The 19,720-nt window shown below is 37.2% G+C and overlaps 1 protein-coding gene and 1 non-coding gene across 10 annotated transcripts in view; both read right to left on the bottom strand.

Moving 5' to 3' along the window:
• The window catches only part of utrn (utrophin), a 192,255-nt gene extending 176,335 nt beyond the window's left edge, over positions 1-15,920 (bottom strand). For 7 of the 9 annotated variants that reach the window (XM_015049918.1, XM_015049926.1, XM_015049925.1 and 4 more), the window contains exon 1: positions 3,450-3,528. In XM_015049918.1, coding sequence (XP_014905404.1) covers positions 3,450-3,513 — 64 coding nt within the window. In that variant the 5' untranslated portion in view covers positions 3,514-3,528. Of the gene's footprint in view, positions 1-1,851; positions 1,991-3,449; positions 3,529-13,280; positions 13,438-15,485 lie in introns of those variants that run through there. The other 2 variants (XM_015049921.1, XM_015049924.1) reach the window with 2 other exon arrangements.
• Positions 15,921-18,250: 2,330 nt separating this feature from the next.
• Positions 18,251-18,333, bottom strand: trnal-uaa (transfer RNA leucine (anticodon UAA)). The gene has a single exon. It is a non-coding gene; the product is annotated as a tRNA-Leu (tRNA).
• Positions 18,334-19,720: the final 1,387 nt, after the last annotated feature.

Here is a 19,720-nt window from a genome sequence, read left to right as displayed (position 1 = left end):
TTGATATCCTCTTCAGCTGTGTTTTGGCTCACAGTAGCTTATTTACTTTCACACCAAACATGGGCGAATATGTAAAAGAAGGTATCAGAAAGAAAAAAAATATATATATACAAGGCAGCCATGGTTTTCCAAATATTGAAGATAGCATGTGCAAAACACCAAAATCAAAGTGCGATGGCCACCTGAGAAGGAAGTAGTGTTTGTAAGGTATCTGTATTTGACAAAAACTGTAATCCAGAAAACTTAAATTCAGACAATAATTTAGTAAATGTAATTTTTGGCTCGAGTTCTGAGTACAGTTGTTACTCTGACAGGGACTTGTGTGAGTCAGAATTAAACTTTACAATCTATGTGGCCAGAAAATTAGTTTAAGCCATAGAGTGGTTACGAAAAACAACCACTCTGACAGTGAATGGAAGCAGCTAAAAGTCTCAATTTTCTGTGCATAATTTGTTTGATAGTGATGACTAAACTGCAATTTCTTTCAAAACAAAAGAAACTGACCTAAAAAGTAAATTCAAGCTACATGGCGGATGAAAGGTAAGCCAAATTACAGGTGCACAAAAGACAGTAATCTAGTGGCAAGAGAAGATTTAAACAGATCAACATTCTTTTTGATCTATACAGTGAAATCCACCCTCTTAGACTATGTACACAAACATCTTTTCTGAATTACCATAGTTAGTGCGTTGTTGGAGAAAGTGAGATTGCTCACCTTATATTTTTGTGTAACCAATAGACTGATACTCTTCTATTTAGTGCATTACCTTTAGAAAAGCCTTTTTTCTGTGGCCACAACAATCTGTCTGTTTAGAATAATATTGGAATATTCTGGAGTTCCAAACGATACATTATCACTCCTTATGTAGTTCTGAAATGTCAAACATGAATTATTTACACGTTTTCTAGTAGTGGGGTGTGATGTTAAATGCTCTTGAAAAAGTTTCATGCAGTGCACGGACACCAAAAGAGCAAAACACAAAATGTAAAAGAATCTAAAGCGGATCTGAATTTCAGACTTCAACACATTCTAACAAATAAGCTCTGCACATATAAGCACTAAATGCATAAGTACAATTAGGGCATTTTTTTTTAACAACTCCAACATATTTAAAGAGTATCGTCTGAGATATGGATTATTCTTACTCTAGTAGGTTTATAGGAATGCACAGAATTCCTATAATTTCCCATGCATGCCTTACTCCTCCCCTCAGTGGTCACTTGTCTAAGCATGCACCAGTCAGCGCAGCCTTGTTGACACTCTTCCCTCACGGTGATCCAGGAATTTGTAGGGAAAACACACTGAACGTCCGGAGAGATTAACACGTATCCCTGTGGTCCGTGTAGGTGCGTGAAATGCTGTCATTAGCTGTGAGTGAAAATAGAAAGCCTCAAATTCAGCGTTGCCTAGAACACACTGAAAAGTTGTTTCCCTAGACTAACTAACTATAAAGTACTGATGGAGTTGATGAAGGAATATGTTGAGTTTAATTTCAACATATTGACTCAGAGCAATTAAAAACCTCAGGTGTTATCTTTTATGTCTTTAAAGAAGCAAATGAAACAGACCGTCATTGAAGTAAATGGCGTCTTGAAGAGTTTCCTTTTTAAAACAGTTTTAAACTAACAATACCCAGAAAGTAGTTTTTTTTTTAATATCCTGCAAATCCTAACATTTTAAAAGGTTTGCAACAACTACAATTAACCATTTCAATCTGCTACTCAAAAGCTTGCAAGTGCTTTGATCACTCACAAGCATCTCAAGTGTGCATTTTGTCACCAATATCTGCAGCTTACATCTGTTAAGCATGTAGAAAACTGGCTGTCACCAAAACTGTCAAAAGTTCCTACCTCTGAGTCTGAGCTCATGCTCTGCCATCTTTGCCCATAAGTAACGGCTGTGCTGAACCAGAGGAAGCGGTGAAAACCAAAAAAAGCACAAACCCAAATAGTCCAAGAATATCGACGTAAAATAGACCCAGGTAGTCCTGTCACCTTTTCGGCGACTCTCCTCTGCATCGGTCACTCCTTGACCGATGCAGAAGAATGCAGCAGCAGCAAAGAGAGAACAAGAAGGGAGGGAAAGAGGGACACTGTCCATGAAAGGGAAAAGGGAATCGGGGCTGAGCAGGACAGGACAGAGCAAGCCAAGTGTGGGGAGTCGTATACTACAGATTGAGAGAGGATGTTAACAGATAAAGCGCTCTGGCAGAATCACAGCGTTTGCTGCTGTCACGAGCTAAAGACAAAAGACAAAGGAGGGTCTATCAGGCAGAGATGGGTAAGCGATCTCAAACTCAAGATATAATGATAGTGGTGGAATTAACTTTCTGATCTGTCTGATAAAAACCAATTCACCTGATTGGTTGAAACAAAACATGTCCAACTTTACCATAACGGAGAGGCCCTTAAATGGCATTAATGAAATGTAAAACCACAATATGACACTCAGAGAGTGGATACAATAAGAAAGCGCAGTGTAATAAAAACAAATGTTGGTACTCTTGTCAATCTGAAGCAGTGTTTTGCATCTGGACTGAAAATTAACATGAATTTAAAAGAGATGGCCAACAGGGGAACTTAAGAAATGAGATTTACAGACATTTTGAGGGTTACTAAAATGAGATTTTTCAGCTTAATCAGTCCTGATCAGTGATAATTGGAAACTAAAACATCTGGTCATTTACCGACGATCCATGAACATGCTAAAGTGAGAGGAAGCACAGAGGTATAAACGTTACTAAGTACTGCTTATACAACATGGTGAGCCAGTTTAATTCTGGGTGTAAAAGACAGAATGGAGCAAAATCTTAGCAGATAACAGGAAGGCTAAAATGAATACAGCAAAGCTGTCTGGGAAAAAGTTAAAGGTAAAGATCTATTTTCTCTTTGAAATGCACACACGACCCTTAGGTGATGCTAATATGAGATGCTACAAACATTTTAACATGTCAGCATCATAATTTTTGCTTTGATTTACACAGTTTTAAGACAGTCAAATCCAGTTTTACAGAAGTTCCACTACATACATGGTACAACATTTCCTCTGCTCCCTAAATAGTGACCAAGGCTAAAAAAAATGGAATCAGCAGGTCAGAGGTTTACAAAATTAGGCAATTCCGAAACCATCAAAGGTTTTTAATTAAAAAACTGTACCAAAATGTATTTATTTAATGCTTAATTACATTTCTTTCTAAGCAAGCACTGTTAATTTAAATCCAAATCAGAATGGCAGCCTAGTTTCTCTATGTTTGATGGTAAAGCAAATGCTCTCACTACGTAACCCTAAACTTATCAAAAATATTTGTTGCATTGTGTTTGACTTGCTATAAACGGAGAGAAAGTACACAGAAACACTTAAGATTCAGGAAAGGATGCCCAAGAAGATTTTCACCGCTGACGCTATGAAAAAGAGGCGCAATCAAACACCAGAAAGAAAATCACCTTACCTAGGTCGAGGCTATATTCATTCTTCCCCTTCTTTCTGAAAAAGTTACGCTTTCTCCATGACATCCACCGGCTTAGATTCATGATGAAAAGTGATTACATCAAAAGAATGAAGAGCATAAAGAGCACGAGAAAGAAATGACAACAACTAATCCGGAAGAGGAAGACAAGGTGGTGGTAGTGGCAGAGTCAGAGAGGAAAGTAAAAAAAACAAAAAACAAAGAGGAAGTAGAGGTGAGAGAGAAGTGCATCAAGTACGCTGGGTGGGTTTAACTGGGTGCTGGGCGGAATGACCCAATTTACACATTCATTCTCCAAATACTTAAATGACATAAGTATTTAATAAGGAACAGAGGGGGAAACAGGAAAAAGCTAGAAATCTGTCTATTTAATCCATAAAAATGAAATAAAAACCAGAAAAAGCTCTCACACTCCCTTACTGCAGCAAACAAAAGCAGATAAATACAATCAGAGTAGCTAACATGGCAGCAACAATCTTTTCAAATAACATTTACATGAAAGTGAAACTTGCAACACGCCAAAAAAAAAAAAAAAACAGCAATTACAGAAGTACCACATCAAATAGTGTCACAGCCATGACCTCACTTCTGATACTCAGAGTCGGCCGATGAGCTGCTGCAGCAGAGCAGGGAACCATTTGCCCATTGATGTTTTCAGTCAATGAGGAGCAACAGGACAAACATTTCTACTCCCACGCTAAGAGGGTGAAAATGGAGAGGTGGGGGGGAGGTTGGTTGAGTGAAACAGGACGGATACGGAGAGAGATTGTTTGTTTTCTTGTTTGTTTTATTTAATAGAGAGAGCGGAGGGAGGAGCACAACTCCTCTCAAGAGTCTGATTGAATTAAAAGTTCTTCTTATGCCTGAGATTCAAAGCATCTGGTCTGGTAGCTTCTCAGAAAGCTGAGATGGCTTGGGTGAGGTTAGAATTGGCAGTCAGTGAAGGAATCAGGAACTCAAAGGAACCTTTACACGCTGCATTGTTCTCCGCAAAATCCCTACAGCATCTTTAATCAAAATGCTCAAGAATAAATCCATAAAGAAAATAGTCAGAGTCAAAAGATGATTTATTTATTACAGAGTCAGAATCTTAACTGTCTTCTATTGCTCTTTTATTCAAAGTATTTTCTTGTTTTCTCGTAGTTGCTGGCTGAACAAGCTTTCCATCGGAGTCGACAACACTCGTAACCGCATAATGCCAAACAGAGGGACGTGTCCTCACTGTGGCAAAGTCGACATGAAGGTTGAATGCATCGTTAATCAAAAAGAAATACAGTTTTATTTTTTTGTTCTTTTTTTTTTCTTGATGCCTCCAGGTTGACTGTACTTTATGCCCTTGACAAAAACAAAGTATTATTCTAAAAAAAACAAAAAAATTATTACATTCTGGTCTTAAATACTCTGCAGCTCTTTTATTTTATTTACTTCTTTCTGTTGGTATTGCTTTTTTAACAGATGTTTGTTTGGTACACCACAATGCTACATTCTTCAGCCCAAGAAACCTGAAATCAGTTTATGCCCAAAACTGATAAGTGATAAAAGAGGAAAGCTCCTCTACTCATACCCTCATTTGTCTAAAATCACAGAGGACACTTAAAAACAGTCTAATATACATAAAAGGTTCAAAGTAGAAACTTGTAAAAGCAATGGGTATCATTAATGTTGGCAACAGTTTCTGAACACTCCTTTACCTGCTGTTCACATTCTGACATTTGGTGCATTTTTATTTTTATTTTATTGGTGCATTGCAAAGGTTTATGCAAACAGTGATACTTTATGTAAATAACAGTTAATACATTTAATTTGCACTAACCTATTAGGGCCTAAAGAAACTTTCCAAAATATTCCAACTCTTTTTGTTAAGCAATATCCGATTTAATCTCCCAATAGAGCTATTGGATGGGTGGGTTTTCTCTTGCGGATAACACTGCGAAGTAGGGATTGGCTGGTTACTCATATCAATGTATCAAGGTTTTAAAAACAGCTTTAATGCCCCATTGTGCTGTTCCTACTGTTGTTTAAAGAACTTTTAGAAAGATGCCAGAGAATTATGTGAGCTTGATTAGTCATCTTTCTAAATAGTCAATTCAACCAAAAACTATTTTTTAAAAACCTCAGAAAAAAATCTAAGTTTTAAAGTAATACTGTAGAATTTAACTATGAATATGATTAGATTTACTTATTCAATCCATGGAAATACTCAAGATGAAAAATAAACTTATTTGTCCTACATCAAGTACAAGAGAATCATAACTTGCTCCCTTTAGAAACTCATTCGTTTGAGTAAGGCAATTTTTTTTTTAATGGGGAGGACAAATGATTTAGACAACTTGCACAAAGGATGTGTCCAAATGTCGCATAAAAAGGAGATAACACTTGTCAGTATGTGCCTGAAGTCAATTTAAGACGGCTCATTTGTGCCGTTTCCACCCTTCTTCTCAAGGCTCTAAATGTCGTGTGCAGGGTGGAGTACAGTTAGAACTGAGCTAGCACATGGACCAGAGAGTCCCACACACTACCACACCCTGGGGAGATGTTTTGGCCTCAGCCTCCATTCCCAAATTTCCAGCCAGGACTTTTGTAGCACTAGCTGGAGTCACTCCCCCTTCCCAGGCAGCCAAATTCAGCAACAACCCTGAAGACCAAAGCAAACACAGAGGCCTCTGTACTTATATGCATATATATTTAGAAACATCCAGCTGTGTGGTTACTTATTTCCCAAAGTGGAAAACTCTCATTGACCCATAAAAGAAAGTGAAGGTAAGCCAGAGAGTAAGAAAAAAAAAAAAAAAAAAAAAATTGCTAAGATTATTTTGTTTGACTTTTCATTGGATGACAGTGCTCTTTAAGAATTCAATTACCCCGACCCCCCCATGGCATAACAATGACAACATTAATCTTTAATCCTAATAGCTTAACTACGTCAAACAATTACTACTTCTCAGCAAGTAATTCAACTTTCTTTCACACCAACTCACACAGCTGATGAAGTTTTTTTTTTTTCCCCGCACGCCCTGTGGCAACAGACCAGGTCTAGCATTAGGGAACAGTGACAAGCAACAGAGCTCGTAGGGTGACATATCACACCCTCTGTTTGGTTAACGCTCACATTCTTGCTCGCAGAGAGACAATAATAGTTCTGACACAACAGAATAGTCCACACCCAAAGATAATATGGAACCAAATACTCCTGTCTGGTGCTCAGCTGGGGAAGACGACAATAAAACAGCACATGTCAAACAGGTGCAAACAATTTAATGAGAGTTGGAGAAGAAAAGAATGGTAATTTTAACTGCAGAACTATGACAAAAGAAAGCTTTTCTGGTGTGTCTCCAAAGTCAAACAAGTTTTTATGTCACACAAAACACTGAATATACACAAAAAGTACTTTTTAAATTATGATTTCTTTCCTTAGGGGGAAAATTATCCAACTCAACAAGTGATTGTCTTCTAAAGCTAATACCAGGATGCTACACTTTTGGCAGGAAGAAGGTTTTTAATGGTCTCAGATATCTGGCAAAGAGTATTTTGCATCTCTATCCATTCTTCTTTACCGATTAATTTTAAACTCATCTAAGTGGATTATGAGACCAAGCAGCCTGTTTAAGGTTCTGCCAGAGTGGACTGGGAAGCCTGGGACCAGTACCACCACCATATTTGAATGTCAGCGTGATGTCCTGTTCTCAAAAACATTTATTCCACAAGAGACGCAACAGAACACACACATCGCCCAAAAACTTTTTTCACTTTTGTCTCACCATTCAATAGAAATATATCATCAAATGTCTACAGATTACCAAGATGTGTTTCGGTCGGTTTAATGATGAACATTGAAGTTAACTGAGGAAGGTTAAACCTGCAGAGGTTTAGATGTTGTTCTGGGTTCCTTTCTGGCCTCCTGGATAAATCACCAATGTGTTCTTGTAGTAATTTTGGAAGGCCACTCCTCCTGGGAAGGTTCACTGTTGTTTCCAAGCTTATGGATATGATTCTCACTTTGATTCTCCGTTTTCCCAAAACATTGATAAGTCCTGGGTATGCAAAACTAAACTCAATCACTTCATGACAAGGAAGTGGGGTAATGACATTGTCACACAGGGTAAGTTTGGATAGCTTCCCTTAATAAATAAATTAATTAATTTGAAGACTGTTTTTATATTTATGCAGATTTTCTGAAACATTTATGTGCAACAAAAAAAGTGATATCAGAAGAAACCTTTAAGGGAGCAAATACTTTTAATAACTCTGGATGTGTTTATTTTAAGTTATCAAGCCTCCCACTTTCATATCCTCCAGTCAAAAGACCATGTGGGACATGCAATATGATCCTCATAACATAATAAATTGAAAACAACCTATTAGAGAGGATGATGAGAAAACTGAGAAAAGCTACAACACAAGACAAGGATGTTCGTTGCCATTTTACATTTGTCTGCACTCTGGAATGAGAAGTTAGAAAGTACAAGAACAGAATAAACAGGTAGACCTTCAAGGGGTTACAAGATAATCCAAGCAGAACTTTGTGAAATAGTGCGTGTAAGCATCCTTAGCGCTTTGACTTGTGGCTAACCGCTGTCGGCAAGGTTAACCGAGATATTTCTGCACATGAAGTGAAGTAAGGGTGGTCTAAAGTCCAGAAACCAAACATTCACAAATTTTGTGATTACTTGGATTCAAGTAAGATTTGGAGATCACAGCCAGTTGGCTTTTCTGGGTTCAGACAAGCTTAAACAAGTAACTGCAAGTCATCATAGATGTATAGTTTATTCTCTTACAAATCACTGGCAAAATTCAACTAAAGGTACAAAAACACTGCACACCACCATTTGATGCTTTGTTTTTAAAATGAAATTTAATTAAATCAGCCAAGTTAGCAACAAGGAGGAGAAATTGAAAACATCTGCAGCTTGTAGTGCAATCCTTCCAAGAAGCTAGTGGCCTGTAGATTTCAGAGATGAAGCTACATGCAGGTCAGCTGCTGATTGGCTGAAAGTAAGGTCGAACTAGATAGGATCCAACTAGATTTATCACAAGGAACACCAAGCGTGACAAACACTCAAGGACAAAGACCCCACAGATAAAAGGCCCAACATGTGCTGCATAAGACAATCTAGGTTTCAGTCTATCACAAAGTGAATGTTTGTTTCTCGCTATGGCCGTTGCTTTATGCGGACGAGCAGAAATAATAAAACAGAATAACAACAGAGTAACATTTACATCAAACAAATGACAACTGCAGCAAGTACGTTTTCTCAAACGGACATGCTGACATGCTCTCTTTTTTTAAATAGTTGGTGACAACCTTTGAAATTTATTTTTGAAAGCCTTTTCATTAGATCCTAGGGTCTTCATGAACTAATGGCTGTTGTCCCAGCTGTGAAGATATCCCTCCACCTGCCCACCGGGCATCACCCACTCACTTCTTACAGCTCAAGTTTCAGCTCCACACAGCCTACACATCTTCTAACAAAGGAGCTCCTTATCTGTATTTATGACTTTACAGCACCCACAACTCAACTTCGTTTAGATACAGAATACATTTTAAGATCCAGCCTTTACAGACTTTAAGAGGTGTGAAAAAAGTAGGATATAAAATTATGATCATGATGTGTGCAAGTATATATAGTCCACTGGTCATTTTTCATCATGCTCAGGGTCTAATAAGCCCTGAATGATAAAACGGAGAACGTGATTGACATTTTCACAGAATTGTCAATGCAAAGGTATCACAAAACTGAGGTGAGAAAAGAATTCTGCATTGATTAGTTTTATTATTTTGTTTTCCAAATAAAAATCATAATAACTGTGATTTAATATATTAAGTGACTCCAAGTGGAGAACATCTTTTAACATCAACAAATTAACCCTTTCATGCATGAATTATGATCCTTTGTGTCAGGATTTTTTTTCCAATTTTTTTTTATTGTCTTAAGGAATTTAAGAAAGTAGGGAAAAAATGTAAAAAAAAATTTTTTTTTTTTTTAGGTGATCAATTGCAATTTTCTCCAAATACAAAGTTGTTATTTGAAAAAAAAAATACATCAGTAGTATTGTTCTTTAGGGGTTATCAATATTTTTTTTTACCTGCAAGAGTCATCTACAGTAGAAAGAGATCAGCAAGCTTTTTTTTGTCTGTCGGCCATATTGGATTTAACAAAAATAATTTCTTGCATTTGCAGCTGATGGCCACTAGTTGATAGTGTATTTTATGATGCATTAGTGTCCACTTCAGTGGTCTGTGTGCATACATAACATAAAAATCCACAAGAAGCACAAGAAAATGGCTTTTAGACAGCTGTCCACTGTAGTGACCACTATGCATGAATAGGTTAAACTTGCAACATCCCAAAGAACCAAACAACCAAGTCAGATTTTTTTAGAAAAATTGATCTGTAAATCATTGTAGTTTCAAAACACAAAACAATATGTCATACTTGGTCTTTTAAAAAGTAATTTTTGTGTGTATTCTTATCCACTAGAAGAAATTAAGGAGGCACGCTTCAAAAAAATTGGTTTTATTTTGTTAACTTTCACAAACCGATTCTCTAAACTTTTTATGCAAGTAAATGTCGCTGGATATTTGCAGTAACACTTAATGATTAATTAAAGCAAATGAAAGCAAATATTCAATTTTAAGGCGATATAAAAATATCACATATTTTTGCACCATTAGCATGTATTACGCTCCAGTTTTCATCTTCAAACGTATCTAGTTTTATTCCAATAAAAAATAAAACTGAAAATTGTAGCTGTAAAGTGACAAAATGTTTAAAGCATCAATGGATATTACTGCTTTTCCAAGGCACTTTACTTATAGGCATACCAACGACATGTAGGTTAAAAAAATAAAAATAAAAAACTAGGGTCAAGGTTGTTGTGTTTCTTCAATATAAACGTATAACTCTGAAGATATCAAACTATTTTAGAGTGCCACGGCAATGGTATGTATTAAGTGTGTAACTATACTTTTTTAGTTGCTATGGTGACCTGAAACTTGGCAAGAAAAAGCCTTGTGGTCTGAAGACTAGAGCTGTAAATTACAAACTCTTCTGGGAGTACCGGCTCAGTGGAATTCCTGGCACGGATCTGAAAGCGCACCAAGGCTGGGCGAGTGCGGAAAGCTGGGACATGGACTTTTTTCTTCTTCTCCCCCAGTGTGTTTGATGGTTGAGAGAAACGGCAAAGTGCAACTAGCAGGACAGTGCAACAAGTAAAAGCTGTAATTTTGCTTTAAGCCAGAATAAATGATTCTGGGAGAAAAGCTCACATCAAACTGACCTAATGAAGATATGGTACGGTCAATTCATGCAGTTCTAGGGACTAGTTGTGCATTACATAGATACAAATGTTGCTAAATTGCTCTAATCTATAAAAGAAAGTATATTTTCACATAACAGGTTTTCTTACACCTGCTGATTTGTGTTTTCTCCACTCTGGTGGTTGTTCAGTAGAGTACAAGATCGACCTGTCATAACTATTATATAACCCTGACAGTTTGAACTGTCTGTAATGATTTACTGGCATCAACACATCAATCTATCCACTTAGCTATCCATCCATCTTCTGTCACTCATCCAGAATCAGGTTGTAGGGACAACAGCTTCAGCAGAGGTTCCCAGACCTCCCTGTTTGGCAGCTAACTCTTTTAGCTCATTTAGGAGAGTCCGACTCATTCCCAAGCCAGTCATGGGAGAGAATCACTAGGCAAGTATCAAGTCTGAACCCGGGCCTCTTCCCAGTGGGATATGTCCAAAATACATCCCACTTGCCAATGCAACTTTACTTGTTTTCATAATAAACATTAGATGAAGCTAAAAGATGCGTCATAAATATATTTAATTATTTTCAGCTGTTTGACTAGAACATCATCTTTTTGACAAACGAGAGTGAGAACCGTGGCGCCTGTAAATACATTTTTTGTTTCCCGGCCAAATCTGATTGCAATCATTGATTCTAGCAAGTCTGTTCTACATTTGGGTTGTTCTTTAAACTTTTCAAAGTCTCCTCACTGCTTACATCTAAGCATATGCTTGTATGATATTCTCTTAGAATAGTGCAGCTTTTTCCAAATCTGTTCCTTATAAAGTAACAGTAGGAAACAAGCTGATATTAGCTGGTTAGCCAGTCTGGCTATCTGCTAGACAGGGACTGCAGTGACAGACATGTTGCTCATTGCTTTGCATCAGAAATGGGAGGTGCTCCTTTAGTTTCCATCATGACCATCCCTGTTTTTAACCTTCTAAACACCTGGATTTATGGGGCAGGGACATACTGCACCATTATGTGCTCCATACAGACAGATAAAACACTCATTCTCTGACATATAAAACATACTTTCAACCAGAGGAAAAGTGTAACAAATCATTTCTGCAATTTTTAAACATTAACCTTTTAAAATTTTGCCATGCATTGAACTCCATGACTTAGCCTACCTACCAAAAATAAAATAAAAAAATGCATACAAATACTTTAATTAAAAAGTGTGACAACAATTGCCATTACTTCCTTTGCAATCCATGCAGATTAACAAATGATGTCTGGAATGTGGACAGACAACTCCTCTCTTGCAAAAATCACAGCATGGGCACCCAGCCTACTATGATTTAAGAACTAATCCCAGGTTTCATCCAGTTTAAGCCTTCCAGAACCACTGGACTAGGGATCAATGGGTGAGAGGTTGAGTGTACACTGGACCCGTCACTAGTCCATCACAGAAAAAAAAAAAACACCAATTTAGACTTCAAGGCAATTTAGAGCAGACAAGCAGCTTAACATGAATGTTTTGGTTCAGTGGGAGGAAGCCAGAGTACCAAGAGAAAACCTACATATGAATATGGAGAACATACAAACTAAAACTCTATTCAAGCCTATGTCCTTTTGCCACGAGGCAACAGTAGAAATGATAATGGAGCTCTATAGCAAAGTTCGATCTCTAAACTTTATGTGAACCGTCTCAAATGAACTAGGAAAACAAGCGCATCAAGAATGTCAACTTTCTGCATCTACCTTGAACAATTATTTGTTTTAAATCCAATTTTTTATGCGGTATGTGAGCATTATCTATATTTGCTGAAACAAAGACCTCCAAATCCCTCGCAAATACCCGGGGTCTTGTATACATGTTGTAAACTGACGCATTTTTGTGAATGCTAGACGAGTTCTGTACAGAAAGACGAGCACTTCTCAGTCGCTTATCTTTCACTGTCCCTTTTGTTATTTATCTGAAACACAAGCTATTTAATCTTTGAAGGACACATAATTTACCCCCTGGGAATTCCTCTAAGTTATCTTAAATTACCTCACCTTTTCCCACCTGAACAACAACTTGTTTGTGCATTGTCTCTTTCTTTGAGGGAGGCGTCTACAAAAGATTAACCTATGGAATGAAAACATTGACAGAGAAAGACCGTTGGGTGTGGCTCTCTAAACCTATCCCTGCATTCTTTTCTACGCCGTTCTCTGCTGCCATTGGTCAACTTGTCCTGCTGCTTTCTCTCAGTGAACTCCGTATAGTCAACTGTCTCCGGTTCGCTTCACGTGCTTTGCTGCTCGCTTTGCTTCCGTCCCTTTTCCCCGGGCTCCATGGGAACGGAGGCTAACCATGCACAACAGGATTTCTGGCTCTGTCAGGGTTTCCTTTCGGTCCCTATGCCCTCAAGCACCTTATTCTGTGAGAGTGTAACCCCTTATTCTATGAGGTGATGTGTACCTAAAGAAGCCTGGAACCTCTGTCAGAATTTGCACTTGCACATGTGCTCACTGACTAACCATGCTGGGTGCTCTAGAAGAGAAGTCACTTTTTAGAAAACATACCTGATCTCCACTTGATGATTTCATTAAACTCTTCATTGACTCCTCCTTCTGCAGTGTCTCCTTGTAATGCCATTGTAGATTAATAATCAAGCAGATCAAACTATGTGGTGCACCCCAAAGCCACTTTGGAAACAGTGGGAAAGCTCTTCTTCTGCCCCTGAGAGAAGAAAAAGTTGTCTTAGGCAAAAGTATTTAGGTATGACTGATGTATTTAACTTTTGCTTCCATTTAAAATAACGTCTTTAATGCTGTTACATCTGTGATTGTTGAGTGTATTTCAGTGGATTATATGTAAAAGACCAACAGAAAGAATTAAGCAAATATGAAAAAAGGAAGGATACATGGATATTTTTTTCAACTAACACTCTGAAATGTGTGATGCTCATTTGTATTTCATCCCTTTAAGTTGATACTTTGTAGAATCACAACTATGGACATGTAAAGACTAAAATTTTTAGACATTTCCTTTTGCAAAAAAGCTCGAATCTGTCAGATTGAAAGGAGAAGGTCTGTAATTACAGATTTTAAAATTCTTAACTTCTCCTTCTCCCCTCCCTATAGGTTTTAATCGTGACTGGGCCATTTTGACACATGAATATGCTTTAATGGCAATCATCCCATTGTAGCTCTGGTGTTATGGATCAGTCCTGTTGGGAAGTGAACTTCTGCAACAGGCTCGGTTTTACAACCAAAGATGAGATTTCTTCCAGGATTACCCTGTGTTTGGCTTCATCCATCAACTCAGTCAACCCTAACCCGCTATTCTGTTTACGTTTCAAAAAAGCCTCCCCACTGTATAATCCTGTCACCACCAGGTTTCCCCGTATACATGATGTTTAGTTTTACAAAGTGTTAGTTTTATTCCACACATAGCATTTTGCATGAACACCAAAAGGTTACAATTTGATTACATCTGATGAGTGAATGTTTTTTTCATATATTTGCCCTTTTTGTAGCTTTTAGTACATTTCACATATGAATTTCTATGTTTGATTTTGACAGCATATTTCATATAGGGATAGGGAATCCATTATTTAAAAAAAAAACATTTCTACCTCAGTATGTGGATATATTATAACAGTTTTTCCGATTCAAAGGGAGTGAAAACGTTTACAGGGATTTGTAACTGACCATTATCTTGAGGACCTTTGCAAATGAAAACAAAATCCTTGAAGGGGGAAAAAAAATCTCCTTTGACCTATAAATGGGAATGCATAAAGTTGAATCTTGTTTTGTTTAGTCAACAATCACTATCATGGTTCAAATTCTGCTTTGTGTGACCACTTTGCTTTGGTGTGCCATCAATACACTCCATTCACAGTTTTGACTTATCCAACAGTTCTACTGAGTTGATTTTGGACCCTGGCAAGGAGCTTATGGACATAAAACTGAGATATCATTATGCAATTTGTTGTCATGTGCTAACATGCAACTGAGCATGTGATTCTTTGTGGACGTTTTAAATTTACAAACAGGATATGAAATAAAAGCCATCCCTCTTAGCCCTCGTGCGCTCATTTATAACTCATTTATAAAAGGCCAATTGGGTTTTGTGGTTCGTTCTTTAAAAGGGTTTCCATCCACTCCCAAAACATTTGAGGGAAGCTTCTGTGCAGATTTACCAAGCTGTTGCAGGGTGAGTCCAAGCTCTTACAGCATGATGTAAAACCCCAAAAATAGCTGTATAAGTAAGGAAAAGGCGGCACTATCTATCTTTGCATGTGTGTTAAAAATTTCAGTTCCTCTCCGAGTTAGACGGGTAGTTGTGGCGACCAAAGCAAAACAGAGACACAATCTGTCAGATAGGCTGTACTCCTTGAAAATGTTACTATATAATGATTTAGAAGTTCATCTGAGAATTTGGAGTTGAAATAAGCTACGATTGGGCCAAGTACATTTATTTAAGTCTTCTTTTTTTTTAGGACTCTGACAAATTCTCCAACACAAACACGAGTCGGAGTGGCCTAGTTGGAGTTAATGTTTCATCTCCAAGGCATGACTGCAGCGAATACTCAGCCAATTCAATTAAACTGCAACGTGCACACCAACACCTACGTCAAGACCCCAGGTGGATTCACTTCAGTGTTTTGTTTTAAGAAGCTAATCTAACCTACCCCGCTTTCCCCGAAAGATAAACACCAGCGGTGAACTTTTAAAGTAGTGTTCTTTAAGGTGTTTTGCTATGTTTAAAAGAAACAAACTCACCTCCACCGTCTGTCACAGGGGTCAGGAAACGCGTTCCCTCAAAACAACTTCAAAATGTACAAACAAGGCCTAATGTGCCAAAGTTGTTTCCGAGAACAAAAGTCCAAGCAGTTTAAGGCATTTTCTACAAGGCACAGAGCACCTTCCTTATCAAAGCTTAAGTCCAAGCTCAGATAAAGTAAGGAGACCCTTCCTGAAGAGCATCCAGTCTCCACGATATGCTCCCTTAAAAAAAGATTCACGAGACGCCTCTTTGCTGTTTAATGCCGAGCAAAACTCCGATGATGTCTTAGTAGTTTACAGCTTGCTGTGTCCCTAAAACTGGAAGTCGGTTACAGCATTTCACAACTGAACACGGCGGTGCAGGTCCTACAACTTTGTTCCTGTTGCTTTCTTGACTCTTTCTCCCTATTGCTCTCACTGATGTAAAGTTAGCCACACTTACCTGCTTGAAGCGGAAATGCAAGAATCCGTCTATCAGAATAAAACAATTAGTTGTTTGACTTGCACAAACTGTAACGGACCATTTTCTGTGTTTGTTCAGGGTTTTATTCTTCTAGAAAGACAACCAGATAATTAGTACTGATTTGCATCACATCGAAGATAAACTCCCATTTGGAGAAGAAAATAGAAATAAACCTTTATTTTGAAGAACTTAACCGGAAGTATTTATGTAACGTGACTTTTTTTAACAACCGCCTCTGGCTGTTCCCTTGCCTGTAAAAGTTTTCCTGACTGGGAGATGGAAACATGGCGCGGTGACCGTCACGTGACGTAACACCACCAAAACCGGCGACTCCCACCAGAAATCCCCCTTTATTAGAAAAAAAAACACACTATACGAAAAGTCATGTGAATACAGAACCGGTTCATTCAACAAATGCATAACTACATAAATGATTGTATACAATAAAATTTTTTAGAAAATTTTAAAACAAAACCGATGTGAATTTTGTACAATGAATAAATACATATTTTGGTTATTTGCAAAATAATAATTAAATGTGTAAATCATTCGCAAGCAATTAAACTGACAACATGCCAAAATTGTGGTAACTTCACACACACACACACACACATATATATATATATATATATATATATATATATATATATATATATATATATATAAAACTGAAAACAATTTAAACTGAATAACAATAATAAACTGAAAACAATTTCTTCTAAATTACTGTATTTTTTTTTTATGTGGATGGTGACTTTTAAAGCTGAGTATATAAAGTTTCCCTTGACAGAGAAACCTAAAAAAGTAGAAATAGGGTGCACAAAAAAAAAAAAGTCCTTCAAAATTGTGATTCCTGGGAAGACTAACAGCATTCTACCACTGATTGCTTATTTCTTTGTTTGGGCCAACAGCTCATAACTCCTGGAAATGCTGGATATTCATGTGTTATCCAACCATAAAGTGGATAATAGGTGGAAAATTACACATAAAAGGTTTAACACATTTTTTAACCAAATAACTTATTGTAATTTTTGATAATTTTAAAATAATGTTTTTAATGCATTCTAATGCATTTTAATACAAATACTATTAAAATGTAATTCACCAGCTTTATTCAAAATTAGATTCAATTTAAATTTAGGAGTCAAGCAAAACATCTGGACAGCAGACAATAAACTAGGAAATAAGAACATTTTCCTAGACATTTATAGAATTGCAAAAAATAATGTTTTAAAGACATAGAATCTCATTACTAGTCCTGTGTTAGGTTTAGGAGAACACATCATCCAGTGGAATACCTGTGGAGCAAATAATAAAGTGTGGAAGAAATTTATGAGCAGAGATGTTGATTATTCTCCCTCCCTCTTCCTCTTCTTAGTTGTCATGGCTCCTTTGTGGTTGATCCATCACTCAGCTCAAAGCAGAAGCTCAGATTCACAAATAAGCACACTTGTGAACCCCCAAAACCTGTCAAGTGAAAAGATATTTTCTCAGCAAGGAATGCAAAGACACACAAGTGTGAATACTCACTGACGAGTTTGAAGACATATTTCCAAATAATCTATTAATATTTAGATGTGATGTTTGTGGTCACTGTGTGATATTAGTCAATAAACCCCTCTTTGTATGAATGACTCTTGAGCTAAGGTGAGTGTTGTGCAGCAGCTATTTGTAAGTAAAACCTTCCTGTTGTTCATCCATCACTATTTCCCAAATTTGCCCCGCCATTGCCAGTCTAATTACAGGAGCATGTATATGAGTGTAGGACTCCAGCAGGTCCAGCCCTCAAACTACAACAGGGTCTTAGAGCGCCCTCTTCTGTCTAAATGGCGCACTACCTAAAACATAAGGATTAAAAAGAATACGTAGGTTAATACCTTGAAAACACAAAATGCACAAAAGCGAGGTGAAGGGACATCCATGCATATTACATTGGATGTATAATTTAAAATAATAAATTTTGCTATTATGTTGCATTCCATCAAACTCACAAATGTTGTAATATAATAATAAAAATAATTTTTAAAAAGTATGATTTCCGTTTTCTGTTGATTTACCTAGTAAAATTAAACAATTACTTTTAATTTTTCATGCGGGTATTTGCTTAAGACAAAAATAAAGACTTATAATCCATTTAAAAAAAGATGTGCCTTTTTCCCTTTCTCCTTCTGCTGTGCCCCGCGTTCAAGGTTATCCACAGACTGAGGACAAACGTTGTCGTTCAAATATGCGTAAGAAATGTGTTTGCTTCTAAAAACGCCAAATGGAACTTTTTTTGAATTGTCAACAAAATACATACTACCAGGAGTGGGGTTCGAACCCACGCGGACATATGTCCATTGGATCTTAAGTCCAACGCCTTAACCACTCGGCCATCCTGGTATGTTCACATTGATCCCGAAACGAGGGTTTCATAAAAGACAAACTGTCAGTGTTTTCAACTCTTCTTTTCCGATTATTTATTTTGTGGTTTGTGTTTTCATATTATCAACATACACATAATGCATCACGACAATGCCTCTATTTCGCGGGGTACTAGCAGAAAGCTAATCTGAGTGCTATGCAGTCAGCACCTACAACGACAACACCTCAACACGTACATTGGAAGGCTGTCTCGTTCATTACAATAGTGGGATACAATGAAATGCTTCAAAATTCAAAATAATTTCGTCATGTTCAAATAATACACGCATTGCTGGCAATTGCTGACATTCTACGAAAAAACGCTGCTAATGACGTTAGCATGGCGTTAACTGAAAGCAAAAGTTTCAACCCGGTACTTTGACGAGCGAACACCAGCCATAACTTTGCTTCGTTTAATATAAACAGTGTACAATTTCAGTTATAAACCACGTAAAATCACAAAGCAAACAAAGACGGAGGCGCAAAATGGAGTTTGAGATTCACGAAAGTTACAAGTTGTTAATATTCTCACTCTCGAAGATTCTAGACCTGGTTCGCCTGTTCCAGCCTTCTGTGCTCGCATCTTATATGTCAATGCTCCGCTATTAAAAATGACGTCCCACATCAAGTTTTGAAGTGTGAAAAACTCTGGCTACTCCTGCCCACACGTTGTCAGTCATTTCGTACACTCTTTTCCGAAAAGAAAATAGCTCGTACCCTTCACCCCTGTATATCTAAAAAAAAAAATTATGAATCATTAAAAAAAAAAGCTTAGCTACAATTAGAAATCATGTAATTTGCACAGTACTAAATCTGTAGTACTAAAGAGTAGTACTACAGATCAGGCACATAGAGTGACCTGTACAGTGATCAGATTTCAATGCATAAGCCAAATGAAAAAAGTGAATAAAGTAGTAAAACAGATTCATTTTTAAACAGAACACAAAGAATTAAACCGACTATAATACCTGAATACTCTTGAAATAGTTCATAGACCGTGTAAAATTTGATGAAGAGTCAACTGGGAGGCACAGAAGTTGTTTCAAGAGAGCCTGAACAAAAGACTATTTGCGAGAAGCTACTGTCTATAATTAGCAAGCCTACCTTTTATATTGTCTTCATCGCTATGTGCTTGTGTGCCACTACTTTTACAAAAGACATCACACAATGAGTTATACAAGCCTTCAATTCTAGAAAAGCTTGGCCGGCCTCTACTTCTAGAAAAGACTTCACACACGTGGATTATACATGCGTCAGGTTCTAGAAAAGAAAAGCCATCAATGATCCAATGATTAGTATCAAGCAAAATCATCCTGTAATAGTTCTACAAGCTAGGAGCCAATTTCAGAAATAAATCTGATTTTAT

The sequence above is a fragment of the Poecilia latipinna genome, unplaced genomic scaffold (assembly GCF_001443285.1).
Source record: "Poecilia latipinna isolate Pla-1442-1.1 unplaced genomic scaffold, P_latipinna-1.0 Scaffold966, whole genome shotgun sequence".
Lineage (NCBI taxonomy): Eukaryota > Metazoa > Chordata > Actinopteri > Cyprinodontiformes > Poeciliidae > Poecilia > Poecilia latipinna.
Note: the sequence above shows the minus strand (reverse complement) of the source record. Positions and strands in the feature narration are given on the sequence as shown.